This window comes from Nelusetta ayraudi, unplaced genomic scaffold, assembly GCF_046127955.1.
Source record: "Nelusetta ayraudi isolate G7.1 ecotype Tasmania unplaced genomic scaffold, CSIRO-AGI_Nayr_v1 ptg000026l, whole genome shotgun sequence".
Classification (NCBI taxonomy): domain Eukaryota; kingdom Metazoa; phylum Chordata; class Actinopteri; order Tetraodontiformes; family Monacanthidae; genus Nelusetta; species Nelusetta ayraudi.
The window spans coordinates 4051361-4067290 of NW_027466076.1; the positions used below are offsets into that span (position 1 = coordinate 4051361).

The 15930-nt window shown below is 43.5% G+C and overlaps 1 protein-coding gene across 3 annotated transcripts in view; it reads right to left on the reverse strand.

Moving 5' to 3' along the window:
* The window catches only part of dcc (DCC netrin 1 receptor), a 150631-nt gene that overhangs the window by 40058 nt on the left and 94643 nt on the right, over positions 1 to 15930 (reverse strand). For all 3 annotated transcript variants that reach the window (XM_076029189.1, XM_076029190.1, XM_076029191.1), the window contains exons 8-12: positions 14833 to 14992; positions 10338 to 10492; positions 10025 to 10173; positions 9244 to 9382; positions 7246 to 7295 (exon numbers count right to left, since the gene is read on the reverse strand). In XM_076029189.1, the coding sequence (XP_075885304.1) occupies positions 7246 to 7295; positions 9244 to 9382; positions 10025 to 10173; positions 10338 to 10492; positions 14833 to 14992 (653 nt within the window). The remainder of the gene's footprint in view (positions 1 to 7245; positions 7296 to 9243; positions 9383 to 10024; positions 10174 to 10337; positions 10493 to 14832; positions 14993 to 15930) is intronic.

The following is a 15930-nucleotide window of genomic DNA, read 5'->3' on the forward strand; positions in this document are numbered from 1 at the left end:
GGTCGATAAAAGTGGAACTCGGTATTCAACACTTTTGAGAGACTACTTGAGCGAAAGGAAACTGTTACTGCGAGACTCCGTCTCCTTGAAAAGAGCTCAGACACTTGAATGTGGAAGATTGGTCCGCTGTTAGTCTTGCCATTGCTGCCCCGAGACCATTTGACGAAGTAAGAGGAGCGAGATCGCCTGAAAAACATGTTTTAGTTTTTTGAAAGCGATTCCCCTGGTTACACTGCTTCTGAGATCAGCTGCACCTCACGAGGACTCGGCAGCAAGCCGGCAGTTGACCTGAGAGCACAACCTGCGCACTGTTTCAGAGGTACTGGAACTTTTTGTAGGTTTTGCACCCACCTGGACGGAATATTTGTACGTTAAGTGTGTAATATTTGGAGATTTTGAGAAGAAACAGTGACATCAAGTGGTTACATTTTAGATCGCAGCACTAACCCTCTCTCCCTCCCTCTCCCAAGCTTGCCAGTGAACTGCGGTGGCCTGTGCACAGGTGTAGGTTATTTGCTGTGGTGGAGGCCACACTTGGTAAATTGCTGATGCTTCTCGACACCAGGGAAGCTAAACCGCTAGCCTTAATTAGCCCATCTCCACCGTAAAGGTAGTATTTTTTTTGACTGCTATTGCCTGAGGCGGTGGGTATACGTTTAAAAAAAGAATTGAAATAAAAACCTGCAGAGAAGAGGAGTACAGAGCAACGTGTCATTACAAACTCTTTTTGGAGAACACAGATTGACTGAAAAGGAAGATTTGGTGCCATTGGATGTGTTGGATAAACTGTTTGCCCAATCACCTTCCAGTGTTGTCTCTCCATTACAATCCTCTCTGAGGTCTTCACCAGATCAGCCACATAAGAGGATTTGTAAATGTTACACCTGGCTGGGCAGGTTTTTTCTTCTTCTTCTTCTTCTTTCCTTCAGGCTGACCTTTCAAAGACTGCAGCTGGTGGAAACATCTTGAAGGAAATCTCTTTCCTCAGATATTTACCTTTCTAAAATCACTTCTATCACAAACTTTTTTTGACAGTGAAATATATCGGGCCGACGGACTCGTCTCATTGCATTCAGAGCAGCCACTATTTCCTGTCAAGACCTGCCAGCGATCCAATTAACACGACTGGCTCGACACTTGCAACTGGGCCGCACAGGGCCAAAGTGTTTTGAGAATATATTGAGAATTAACAAGTAAGCAGAAGTAAAGTAAAACAAAAAGGACATAAGTAAAAGAAAAATATGAGCTGTTGACTCTGGACCAACATTAGCATTGGCGTATTTGATTAAACACAGTCATTAATGTCGCGGCCCGACGCCTCCACGCTCTGAGGCAGCAGGAAGAAACACTTCAAGATCCTTTCAGTCAATCTGGAATGAATTCAGCAGGCGGCTCTTTTGTTTCTGCACGCTGAGCCGCAGCAGTGTGAGAGCTGCATACAGAGCACCTTAATCACCCTGTGACCTCAACACCCCACACACACACACACACACACACACACACACACACACACACACACACACACACACACACACACACACACAAACGACAGGTGAGTAAACACAACCCAAATTCAATCTGTGATTGTTTGTTCACATCCTCTAGTGAGTATTGGAGCCACATCGGGTTTGTGAGTGCGTGCGTGAGTGTGTGTGTGTGTGTGTGTGTGTGTGTTTGTGTGTGTGCATGCGCGTGCATGTGTTAATGTCCTCTGGGCAACGGAGCAATCACATGGAGGGCAGACTGTCTCTATTTGCTCTGCAACACAGCATCCATCACACTGTGGTGCTGTGCAGCAAACAAGCAGCAGCAGCAGCAGCAGCAGCAGCAGCAGCTCCTTTTTTAGGAGATTAAATTAGAAATCGTCACGCAGGTGTGTTTGAGTAGCTGCTTCTTTGTGCACACTGAATATTTTTCTTTCTTCGCTTCTTGGGGGCTTGCTGTTGGCAGTTGCGGTCGAACTCTCTCTCTCTCTCTCTCTCTCTCTCTTTCTGTCTCCAACTAGTTGCTTTTCCTGGAGGAACGCATCTCATGTAATTACAGGAAAACAAAACTGCCGCTACAGTTGCTATGGCGCTGACTCTCATGATCTGCTAACGCGAAACAGCATGAAAAATAAACACAAAATCAGTTCACAGGAGACAAATTCCTGTCAATACGCAACCATTGTAGATTATTTCAATGCCGATTGGTTATTTGGTGAATAGATTGCTTTGGTTAATCTGCAGCTAATAACTATCATAAAAAAAAAAAAAAAAATACAAAGCTTATCTGTAACCATCCTGCTTTTCCCTGAACACTGTTTTCAGTTAGGATGCATTTTTTATGGCTGCCGCTGACTTTTTAGATTGGATGCGGTTGCGTGCAGCTCATGGAAACTAGTTGCTAGGTGACCCATGAGGACACTTAGATGGTAGTTTTCCATCTATTCTTTTCAGCGGCTTGGAATAATATCGGCCTAATAAATAATGTAGGCCTATATAGATATTTATATATAGAATAAAAAAAAACACCTTTGGCCAGACAATCCCGAAAAGAGAAGCAAATGTTTTTATCTAAGCTGTGTGACTGGAAACCCCCAAAGTACAGCAAATGTGATTCTAGATCTGTTGTAGAAAGTTGTTTCTAGATCTGTTCTGACAGCTGTCAACTGTTTTAGATTCCCAATTTGGGATCAATTAAGTCCATCAATTCAATTCAATTCAATTCAATTCAATTCAATTTGGGAAATCGCAATACTTGTTACTTGTTATCAATATTACACATTTTCTCCAATTGTACACAGTGTGATGCTACCACAGACTAAAGCCTGGTATTTCTTGCGTGTAGCTGTGGACACGGCAGTGAAGGGCTCACTGCTCACTGCTCGGAGCTGCTCACACCTCTGCTGTGCTCTTCATGCTCAGATACAAACATCTTTCTCCACAGCACCAGTGACCAACAAAGTGGCAACACAACTGACTGAACATTTGCATTAAGGGTGCAACCCTGAGCGGGTGAGGCCAGGGAGTTAGTCCCCCCCCCCCCCTCGCCAAGTGTCAGAGAAAATCTCTGCGTATATGCTGATGTGCTTAACCGTCGCCATGGTTACCAAATGATCTTGCATAAATAGATCATTCAAGTGTGTTATTGCCACCAGCAAAGGGGACACACGGCCTTGACGTTTCAAAGACCCCCCCCTCAGCCTCCGGCAAGCCTAAATCCTTAAAACAAAATCTATAGCAGGACTATGGATGGATTTCCTGGGGAATGGATGCAAGTTTGTCAATTGCAAACCTGTTCTTGTAATTTCACTTTTGTTCTGTGACTTTGAAGCTCATGTCGTGCCATGACGAAGACATTACAGACGACTCTTGTGTCTGTTAATAAGTCAAAGTGTCTGTTTTCCCTTGTTGTTGCTGTTGCTTTACAGTTCATCCGATGTGTCTTTTATCCCACCCTGTCCCATCTTGTCCTGCTGTGTTCCTGCTTCACCTCTGTCTCAAAAAGTTCAGAAATCCCCGCGTCAGCAGATGTTCCAGGAGAGTGAAACTCCAGGTTATGATACCGCAATGCTTTTATTAAGAGCAGGAGAATGTGGCTGACAGCTGCTGCTCTCTATATGTTTCAGCATACAATTATCCCAATATAGTGTAGTCTCTGGATTCAGGCTTAGTCTCTAGATTCAGGCTTAGTCTCTGGATTCAGTCTTAGTCTCTGGATTTAAATTCAGAGAAGGCCCGAGGCTAAGTTCTGTTCCATTACACAGACTTGTAAACTAAAGAGTTTTTGTCACTTCAGTTTGGGGAGAGAGAGACAATGTCTTAATTAAAATGCAAGTCATGTATCTTTGATGGCCGACTGATGGCTGAGCTTCTGAGAAGCGACGTTAAAAAATGTAATGCTTTTCTTCTTCGGCAGAAGCGATTTGAGAGACGCCAGATCAGTCGCAGCTCTGCTGCTGTTTGCTTTCATTCTTTATCTTCACAGCGACGTTCTCAAATCCTTCTTCCCATCTGCTTCCTTGTCAACTGTCAAACGCACCTACGTGACAGCGGTGACAGAATATTAAGTCAACCAAAGTGGATACTAGGGGGATCTGAGTCTTGACTTAAATACCGCATGTAGGTTTAAAAAGTGTGAGAAAAAAAGGTTGACGTCAATGAAATGAAAAATATACCAGACCACAGAATTAAAACTTTAAAAAGACTAAAGAGGAACAGCATGAAGTCCACCATTAAGTCAAATGTGCAGCGTGCTTCAAAAATCAGCATGGGCCCGAGTGTTGAATAAGTTAGCAGGCTCTTGGTCTTCTGTGGAAAATGACTAACAGCACAAATTGCAGTTAAACCGCCGTTAGCAAAAACTATTCAGAGGCCGACAGCAGCAGATGTTGGTTCTCTGGAGACTGGAGGTAGCTCATAAAGACACTGACATAGATAGATAGATAGATAGATAGATAGATAGATAGATAGATAGATAGATTGATAGACATAGACAGATACATTATTTTATTGGCTTTTTAAAATAAATTCTCTAATAGTAGCACCATATTTTTTTTTTAACTAGAGTGAATTCACACCCAACACTCTCTGTTTCATTCTGACTGAAACCAATCCATCACGTGATGCTCCTCCACAACTGTGCCATTTGCTTCATTCAAGTCCCAAGTGGCCCATTGTAAATTGGCCACTGTCATCAGCGTCAGTGTTATGAATGAGAGCTAACGGGTCATAATGGCAATGACAAATGAAATCAAGGTTCAGTTTAAAGCACATCAGTCACACTGACAAGAAAGGAGACGTCTTCATTCGTACATATATTAACACGTACAGTATCTTTATCGGTTTGATCTTTTGGGTCCGTGACAAAGTTTCATAGAAAAGCTGCCACCATGAAGACCAACCTTCCCTTTGCTGCTTGAGCACGACTGGAATAATGGAATGATAGCGCAGTGGCTGACAACTCAAAGAATTGCCCTAATTGGCTGCCCTTTACCTTAAGAATGATTGAGTGTCCTTTAAGGTTCCCGTTTATGGAGAGAGCCCTGGTGATATATAATAATTCCCTCTGCAGCTCCTTCCCAAGGAAACACGCAAGCATTTCAAGAAGAATTCCATAGAGGCTAAAATAAAACATGCTGTACACAGGCTGTGTCTCAATTCAGAAGGTTCGATTCGAAGGAAGCGTCCTCCGTCTGAATGAAGCGTTCTCCAAGAACCCGGCCTAGAAGGACGAACCAAACCCTGCCTCCCCGGTAACCACACGGGCCGGTCCAGCCTTCGGCGTATTTCCTGGTTGCGTCACCGCTGTTCCCTCCTGCTGGCCAACCCCGGAAGTGACGTTTTCATAGCATCAAGCTAACCACTGGTTCACCATCTAATGATGGCGTTGGATGATCAAATAAGTAAAATCCTACGTTAAAAACTGGATACTTTATGTGAAACTTCAATACTTAAATTTATACGTTGTGTCTTAACCAGTACATGCCGCTAATTTCAGAAGACTTCCCAGGATCCTACGATGCTTTGCAGCAGTACGCAAAGCATCATGGGATACCCAAGGACGCGAAGGATAATAGTGGTGCATCCTTGGAATCGGCTAAAACGAGCGCATATTTCCGAGTGCGAATTTGGAGCGTCCTGAGCACCCTTGGGAATTGGGACGAGCCGTCACGCAGTGTTATGACGCAACTTCCTTTCAAAATGTAGCCTTCGAAGGATGCAGACCCTGAATTGAGACACAGCCACAGTGTAACCACAGTAGTTTAACTTTTGTGTTTTCTTTCTGGAGGCTTTGGGAGACAAATGAGAAAAACATCCTTTGAACGCGACGGATTATTTTGTTGTTTGGTTTGATTTCATAAGTTCCAAGTTCACCCCCCACCTCGCCTCCCCCGAGCCAATTAAGATCCCTGAATGTGCTGCTCACTGCTTTGAGTCTTGCTGTGCACATATGTTTCTCTACAGTATCGCACCAACCAAAAAAAACAACCTAACAAATGTAGATTTTGCGCTGCTTCTCCTCATATCCCTTAATTAAAGGAGAAACACCGGAGAACTGCATAACCTCTGGACAAGAACACGCAGTCCTTCTGGTTCTTCTAACGGGTTGTGTGAAAACATAAAAAAGTTTGCTAGAGGAGAGAAGTACCAGTATGGTCTGAAGTCAACGGAACATTTGTCTCATCAAAACTTTTTGTCCTTTCTGGTCTTTGGAGGAATCATCAACACAGAAGACGACCAGTTGAAGGCTACGACGCATTTTAAAGAACACGGGCGGTGCAAAGTCAAAAAAAAAAAAAAAAAAAAAAAGTTCATTCTTTCATCAAGAGGCTTCAACCTGTCGGGCGGCGCTGACATCACTGATCCGTCAGCCTCGGCCCCGGGAGTCCATCAGCAGAGAAATATCACCCAGATTCAGACAGGCAGACCGCAGCTAAATGAGGTCGACTCTCTGCAGACAGTCTGAAGCTCCTCATGGGTGGAAAGTACGGACACGTCAGAGTGACCCTACATACATTCATCAAATCTTCTGCTCCTACTGTCTGAACAGGATGCAGTGATGGAGACAACCAACTTTCAAGAGAGGATCCACTTCACACACCAACTATCTGTGAAGTGGATATTAGTATATACATATATACATATATGACTGCTAGTGTAAACCTTTGACTGGCAGTGTACATGCATGCATAGATATGTATATAAGGGTCCAATTACTTATCTTATATTTATATATAGCTATTTATTGACTATATAAATCATTTACTAATGCACGGCAAATGAATTGACAGCCCAGTAATTATCAGAACTGAGAAGCATCACAGAAGAACCCAGTCCTTCTTTTTTGTTGCTTTCGCTTTCATTTTTTTTTTTGGGGTGGGGGTTTGTTGTTTGTCGTTTTTGCGTAAACACAGTCTTCATTCTCGTCCTCAGGGTTGTTTTTTTGGGAGGCAGACGCACTGCGAATGAATGGCAGCGATATAATTTGTTTTGCTGCGTTGAAACTATCTCCCCCGCTCGGAAGGAAATTTTCCAAACCACGTGGAAAAGCGTGACAGGCAAACGACGGCGGCGGCGGCGGCGACACGCCGAGCGTAAGAGGATTTAGCGAGCGAGAGGAGAGGGAGGCGGTCCTGCTGCTGAAGAGGCGGTAACAAAACAACAACAGCGGAAATAAACAAGAAGAAGGTGGGAAATACACACGCACAAACAGCGAGATCGACATGTATAGAGTTTGTCAAGGGAGAAATGTTGAGCTTACCCTGGACAGGACCACCTCCAGCGTGATGTTCTGAGGAGGAGCACTGGGGACTGGCGACAACAAGGGGAGAAAAAAGTACACATGAAAAGGGGGGAAATCACTGAAATAATAATAATGATAGTAAAAGTGCACTCCACTTGTATGTACAATTTCTTTGAACTTACAGAAAAGTCGCAAGTGAAAAAAGTCGCAAAGGTGACAAAAATGAACGCAAGTACATGAAAATGGCAGAAAAGGACCGAAGCTATGAAGGTGAGGGAGAACATATTGACAATGGAGGGAAAGAAGAAAAAGAATAAAAGGAAAAGGAAAGATGATGACAAAAAAGAAGAAAACACATGAGGAGGAGGAGGAGGAGGAGGAGAAGGAAGAAGAGGAAGAGTTTGACGAGGAAGCGGTCGAAGTAAATTGGTGGTGATTAAATTGCGGAGAAAAGTATTTTTGAGCAAACTTTGCATCCATCCAAGCAAAAGCCCGATTAACTGTCAACAGCTTATCTATTGATTCAGCTGCTTCCTGTGCGTGTGTGTGTGTGTCTGTGTGTGTGTGTGTGCATTGTGGATTCAATTAGCCCAGAGTTGTTGTTATCACGGAGACGCAGCCTCGCGACTCACAATGCGCCCGCTCCGCATCTCCGCGGTGGCGTGCTATTATTTCACATCACTTTTTATTTATTTCTGCTGGACAGACGCCTCCATTCTGTCTATTATTTGAGGTTTCATGACACAATGAGCGCTGGAGCAGCACCGTGGGCCTGGCACTAAAATGGAAATCACATCGCTGCTCAGGATGAAGGGCAGAAAGCTGCACCAACCTCCAGACAAAAGGGTACAATGTTTTACTTTCTTTCTTTCTTTTTTTAAATAGTATGTCTCGGAAAATAGAGTCAGAAGCCTCGTTACCTCACCGGGAAACTACAACCTCCTGGGAGTTTGCAGTAAGGGTGTGACGAGATCTCGTGTCACGAGATGAAATCATGGCCGTATTTCTCGTTAAAGTGAAAAGCTATCTCATGGGTGCACTACCACTTGTGACCTTTGGGGGCAGTAATGGAGAAGACAAACGAATACTGGGTAGTCTATTGGATCATCAGCCGAGGGCCTTTTCAACATCATTAGGACATCATTTTTTTTTTTATTTATTATATTTTGCATTTGTCAATAGGTTTGCTCCACTTCTCAATGTAGCACAAACAACATGTGACAACCAACTGTGATGAAGCTGGTTAAACCTTCCTTCCATCCATCCATCCATCCATCCATCTATCCATCCATCCATCCCTTCTCTACCATCACCGCCCTGCACTCAGCCAATCCCAGCTGTCTTAAGGTGAAGTTCTGGACTGGCAAATATTAATTTCTTTACTGTTCTTTCCATAAGGACGGTGACCAAACTGTTTCATGGTAAAATAGTATTTTAGTGTGTATATGCTATACATATGAATGAATAAGTGCTGTAAGGGAAAAGAGATAGATTACAATAAAAGTCAGATTTCCTCTTGGAGCAAAAAAAAACAACCCAACTATGAATATAATCATCGTTTGATTTTTATCTGTACTGGTACACAGTATCTATATTTGAAAGCAATCCTACTGTGAATCCTATTTGAATGAAGTCTGACATGACAAGTCAAGCTGATTATCATAGTAATGCCTCTGCAGATCCTCCCTCCTCCATTTTTAAACTGTGAGCAAGTCATCACTGCATGAAGGCTGGCAGGTCGGAATAAGAAATACTCACACAGAGCACCGAAACCTGGACTACTTAAGTACAGTAACAAGGTATTTGTACCTCAGTGCTTCGCACCTCTGTGGAAAAGTGAGAACAACAGACAGGATGAGGTTGGAGCAATGTATTTGTTTTTGGTGTATTTTCTTCCTTGAAAGCACCTCTTCCTGAATTTCACCCCTCGCTACTGATTCCTGAATATTTCTCAGTCTGTCTGTGTGTATTTAGTGTGTATATGTGTATTTCAGTGTGTATCTCAGCGCTGCTCACCGTCTGAGTGGGTGGTGACGCCGACGGCCTCGGCAGACGTGCCCGGGCCGTAGCGGTTGATCGCCAGCACGCGCACCGAGTACTGCGTGAACTTGTTGAGTCCGTCCATCTTGTAGCTGAGCCCGCTCACCTCCACACTCTGCCGACAGACAGGGAGGAGTCAGAACCTTCCACTCAGCAGCCTCTAAACACTGCGAGGGCTCCCAGGCAAAGATCTTGGAGCTCCGCTTCTCCTTCAGGCTCAGAGTGTAAAATTTGGCTTGATTTATGAGTTTTATATTGGTCAAAGCTTAACATACTGCCCATAAACACATTATTAGTATATATATTTTTTCCTACCCATAGAATGGTTCTCATATATATAAGAATATATCCACAGAGCAATAAGGGTCTGGCGTCCTCAAATAATAACGAAGAAGAAGAAGGTGAACTGTAGCTCACTGGCAAGCTCAGGAGAGGGAGAGAGCGTGAAAGAAGCTGCAATCTAATCGCTGTTTTTTCTTGAAAATCTCCAAATATTTCACACTAAACCTTTAAACACCTTGAAAGTATTTCAAGGCGGCCTGACGGTACGATAAAATATACGAAACACGCTGTCAGGTGGGCCTCTTTAAAAGAATTTACACACTGGACCTTTAATGTAATACGATGGGCGTGGTCACATTGTGTGATCATCATAATTGGTGTCTGACAGATTACTCATGACCCCTAGTTCATCTTTATTAAGTTCTGGCTTCAAATGGGTCCGGATATACACACTGTATATATGCGGGGGGCTGACCTGTTCTTTGCCGGACGGGCTCTCGGTCCACAGCAGCCGGTAGCCCAGGACGGGGCCGTTGGCTTGAACCGGCGGCTCCCAGCTCACCTGGGCCGAGGTGGGGGACAGGGCGTCGGCTCGGAGGGACTCCACCTGGCTGGGAACCTGAACTGCAGGGGGCGCACAGGGTTACGGCAAGCTGAGATCGCTTCTCCACACGATCACGTCTGTTAAATTCAGTTCGATCAAAGTACATTTGTACAAGAACAACATCAAGCAAGTATGTTGAAGGAATATGTTTGTCTCTGATTGCCGTGAAAAACTGAATAATTACGGTCGGGTTTGGTGGTGATCTTCAGGGGGGCGGAGCTCTCCCCCGGCCCCACGTCATTGTAGGCGATGACCCTGAAGCTGTAGCTCTCCTCGGGCTTCAGGTTGGACACCATGAGCTCCAGCGACTCGGGCTCCGACACGTTCACTGACCGCTCCCTGGCGCAGGAGACGACAATGTCAACGTGTGCACTCTCCACCGTCGCGCGGCTTGTTAAGACAATTAGATCATAGGCCAGCGACGCGCCCACAAAAGAGGCCGATAATCAGAGCTGTAATCTGTGTAATCCTGCGCTGACAGCGGCTAATCCCGGGATTACAGCACCTGCAGTTTCCAGCGCCCGCACTAATCTGCAAATCACTGCGGAGACAGCTGTTCACGTTTTTTCACTGCACCATTAAATACACACAACTGCATGTTATGCTCAGTGCAAATCGTGTGATCTAATTTTTTTTTTTTTCCAACAATCCTTCTGGTTTAAAGAGTAAAATGGGAATTTTCAATGCATGTCAATGTAATAAACTCCACATAACTCTTGGCATGAAGATAAATTATATATTTACTGCTGGGAATAGATTCATAATGCAGGGTTACAAAGGCTGATAATTAGTTCAAGAGCTGGTTCAGCTTGTTTGAAATATGAATAAAATATAAAATATTTTAAACACTTGGTTGGAGAGATTTACTTCTCAAGTCTGCCCAACATAGACCACTTACAATTCTAACAATTATGACATTGTTTTAGTTGTGACAAGTGAGTGGACAATTCAATAAATACATCATATATCACATTTTAATGAGTCTTCTCTACAACACATAAGAGAGCAATTAAATACATTGACTCACTTTTCATAGTTATAGCCGTAAAATTCAACTCAGCTAACCAACTGACTGACTGGTTAGCTAACTGACTGACTAACTAACTGACTGACTAACTGATTAGCTGACTGATTGATTAGCTAACTGACTGACTGACTGATTAGCTAACTGACTGACTAACTTATTAACTGACCATAACTGCCTAACTATTTTGACTGTGGGCAAATTTCGAGCACATCCATTGCACAGCTGTATGACACACACTGTCATTATACACAACTGCAATGTATGTATATCATATATATATGATATACCTGAGTATATTCAGGAAGCGTTGGATTTCATTTTTTATTCCTATTTTTAATTTTATACCGTATATGTTTCTCTCTTTATACTATAGTTTAGAACATTGCATGCCTTTTATTATCCATCCATCCATGTATCTATCTATCATAAAAAAATATCTGCAGACAGTCAGAAGTGTCTGGTTTGTTCCTGCTGGAAACCTCATCAGTATCATCATCATCATCATCGTCATCATCATCATCATCATCATCATCATCATCATCATCATCATCATCAACATCAACAACAGCAGCAGCAGCAGCACAAAGGTTAAAGAAATACAAAAGGTGAGTGAGCCTCCCAGGGTTTATGAAGCCTCATCATCCTGTGAGCTGCTGAGTCAGAGGGCAGGCAGGCCGGGCCGGGCGCAGCGCTAACCAGCGGCTCTGTTTCAGCCACACAGTGTGAATCCTCTCTGCCCTTCACGGGCCGCAGTCGGAGGGCACTCAGTCTCCTCCGCCGCAAATAACACACACACACCTCGGCCTGCTTTTCTCTTCATTACACAAGATTGTTTTTAGTCTGCCTGAGAGCACGATTTTGTCTCTCATGTCTCTTTGCCCCTGTTTTCTTGCTCTTGAAAATATTTTATCTGCAAAGCATCAACAGCGACGGGAGAAAAAATGAAGCTGATATCCCAAAAACCAAAGAAAAAAACTTTTTTTTTTTAACATTCAAAATCTTGCATATATATACTAGCAGTCATAAGTCTGGACAGACTATCTAATGCAATGTTTTTTCTTTATCTTTAGTACTTTCTACATTGTAGATGCATACTGAAGACATCAAAAATATGAGCAAGATAAATGGAATGATGTTATTTTAAAGAATTTAAATATGAAACGTGTTTGAGTTGTTTTACACTTTAATTGTTTCCTACATAATTTCATGTGTTCAAAAAGTCACCAGTGAGTGTGATAAAAGCGATCTGAAGGTTGTGAGTGAGTCCATTACAACAAGCTGCTTTGTATTTGCTGGTTTTGTTTCTCCTTTTTGTTTCTCGCTTTTTTTTTCTTTTTTTTTTTGCTGCCTCTTCCCTTCGTGACATTTCTGTTTCTCATGTAATTTCTCATTTTCTCTCTATCACGCCCCCAACAGTCTCCTCCGCAAATCATTTGTGCAGAGAAGAAAACTCATCTCTGTTTTTTTTTTTCCCTCTACAGCCATTAGAAATGACAAAAGCCTCCGTCTGCCATTAGCACTGACTGACAGAATCTCTCCATCTTTGTTCCATTAGAAAAAAATCCCAACGTGTCCTCTGTCCAGGAAATCAGAGGCACGACGTCGTTTTGTCTCGGAGGAAACGGTGCTTAAAAAGTCTGCTTGTGAAAGTCTGCTTGTGAAAGTCTGCTGGAGCCCCAAGTGCCCGAGTTACCATTTAACACCAGCGGACCTGGGAACCACAGCCCGGCCTCTCCTGTCAAATGTTCCCAGCAGCTGTTTGTGGTCGAGCTCTAATCAAAGGGAAAGTTTAGAGCTGAGTTTAGAAGTGAACAAAAATTCACCTCTGGCCATTTAATGTGCAGCTTCGGGCTCTCGCAGCTCCAGGTTGTTTAACTGGCGCGACAGAGGGTCAGCGTTTCGCCCGTCGCTCCTCCGTTTCTGGCCCAGACTCATTCAAGGAGCCGTGTGATGGATCGTCTTCAAACCTTTTCCTGACACTTCTTCTCTCCTCTCATCTCGCAGCTCGTATTGGGTTTGACCGTCTTCTGAACTGTCAAACTATCTGGACCGTCTGGACGTGGTGTGGATTCAACAAGGTGTTGGATGCATTTCTCCGATGTTTTGCTCCCTCATTGACACAATGGCAGAAGATATATAAACTCCAAATACTCACTAAGCCAAAATGTCAGTGTACAGTCGGCCAACACACAGACACACACACACACACACACACACACACACACACACACACACACACACACACACACAAACCAAATAGTCCAGCAGGTTGTTCTTGTCATACTTTCTCTTTTTCTTCTCGTATTTTCTCTTCTCGTATCCACTCTCTGTAAATCCTCAAGCTGGTGGTTTGTGGAAAATCCCAGTAGATCACAAAAGTAAAGTTTGAAACTACTTAAAAACTATTCTTCCTTATTCTAATAATTGGTTTGAACTTCAGCCGGGCATCGTGACCTTATGGAAACAGTAAACTTCCTCTAATTAGCAGCATTTTTGATGCCTGCTTGATGTGTTTTTTTTTTTTGTTTTTTTTTGTCATTTTCCAATCAGAGCTTCAGACATCACACATTGCACAAAGTGGACTCGTGATGTCGAGTTCAAGGCCCCATTTTCTGAGATGCTTTTGTCCAACAGCACGTTCCAGAACTGTCCACTGTTCTACTGTGAGTGTCACCATCTCATCCTCTTAAACAGATACTGTATGTCCAGCATGAACTCTGACCTCACTCTGGAGATGATCTCCTCCAGATCAACACAGAAAACGCAATGGCAGAGAGCTGGAAACACGCTCAAAGGTCGAGAAGTGAATCGACACCCCTGTCCCAACTGAAATATTCACACAGAGCTGTACTGGTAAACGGCACAAAAGGAAAAGACTCACTCGTACTTATTGCAATAACCTCAAACAGCCTCAATTATGAAGTCATCAGAGAGGACGCCTCCAGGAGCACAAAACCATATTTAAAAGATGCTGTGTACTTAACAAGAATGTTTAGCTTGTTTCCTCAGTTCCCACTGGTGGGAGCGCAGGCTTGAATTCTGCAGCAAAGCCGTCTCATATTGTTTGTGCAGCATTTTGAAACGCTGCTCCAAAAATACCTCGCCTCAGTGAGGCCACGCTCACAAGGCAAGCGGAGAGATTGGCTTTGAACAGACAAAACAAAAATGATACTTTATAGACTTTCCTCGCCATGTTAGCGCCCTGATATGTTGAAAAAAACTGACCATTGGTGCCACCTGCAGGTCACAACACTGTGATGAGTAGTGATGTGCATATCGATATTTTTATCGATATGTCGATGGCGAATCAGAGTAAAATTTTGTATCGATATTCTTTTTCAGGGCGTTGAAAGAAAAGGTCAAGGTTTTTCATTGACATTTTAAGTTATACTTCTTTATTATACATTCATTATAATAATAATAATATAATAATAACTTTTTATTTATTGAAAAAAAATACAAACCAAAAAGTGTTTTTTGATATCAATAACAATATCGTGATATCGACCCCCAAAATATCGATTATCGTATTGAATTTTATAAATATGTTATCGACCATCACTAGCGATGAGTTCAAGTGCATACTTTGGTGCTGGCCCCCCCGAAACTTTACGGGGCGACGAAACAAACAAACAACAAAGTCTCAACGTACCTCTCAATTCCGTCCTGCGAGTAATAAATCCCGTAAGTCTGCACGGCTCCTCCGATCACCTCCGGGGGGCGCCAGCTGAGTCGGACAAATCGACTGGACACTAGGACAGGGACCAAGTCGCGAGGGGCTGAGGGGAGGGCAACGCCTGGGCTGGGGGACACTGGTGGGGGATCAAAGGAGGAGGAGTAAGTCAGGGGGGTGCCAGAAGGAGCAGGAGGGGGGTGAGGGGAGGGTGGGGGGGGCGTGTGTGCAGGGTGATTCTGAGCAGGTGTGGCTTCTGGAGGACGGGTGGTGGGGGGTTATGAGGCCAGGCAGGGGACAGGGTGCAGCATTCACAGGGCCAAGGAAGGAGGAGGAGGTGGAGCGGGAGGAGGAGGAAGTGCAGCAAATCAAAGGAAAAAACATAAAAGGAGCAAACAATAGATGACAATGATGAGCAGATGAGGAACAGAAAAGACAGGAAGGAAGAAAAAGGAAGAAGAAGAGTGATCAAGAACGTCACAGGCAGGAAGGAAAAGCAGCAGAACATCTGGTTTCATGATCAATCAATCAATCAATCAACCAATCAATCAATCAATCATCTGAAAGCGGCGACTTCCACCCGCTAGAATCATCTTGAATTTGTTTACAGGCAAAAAGGCAGGACTCAACGTCCAGACAGTGATCTCTTCATTTAGCATTCAAATCACACTGACTCAACAGAGCAAGTCCAGTGTCCCATCATCTCATTAGAAGCTTCACATTTGACTTGGATGGGAGGTTGTTACATCAGTGTTTGAGGTCAATGCAAGGGGTCACCAAAAAAAACAACAAACAAAAACATCTGAAAAAAAAATGGGTAAACATTTGCTGTCAGTGCAATTAAATGACAATAGAAAAACAACAACATTTCAGTCAATTACATTTGTTTGACCTTCTGGGCGGTCAGACAAAAACACACCCTGCTAATGCCATTAGGAGTCTAGTTATCCCTCCATTTGAACACCTCATTGACTGAGGCAATTTCACACGAGCTCTGCAAAGGTCAAAAAGCTGAAACGCTCAACGGAAGAAGACAATAAACAAACATGATTAAAAAATAAAATAAAAAATGGTGCC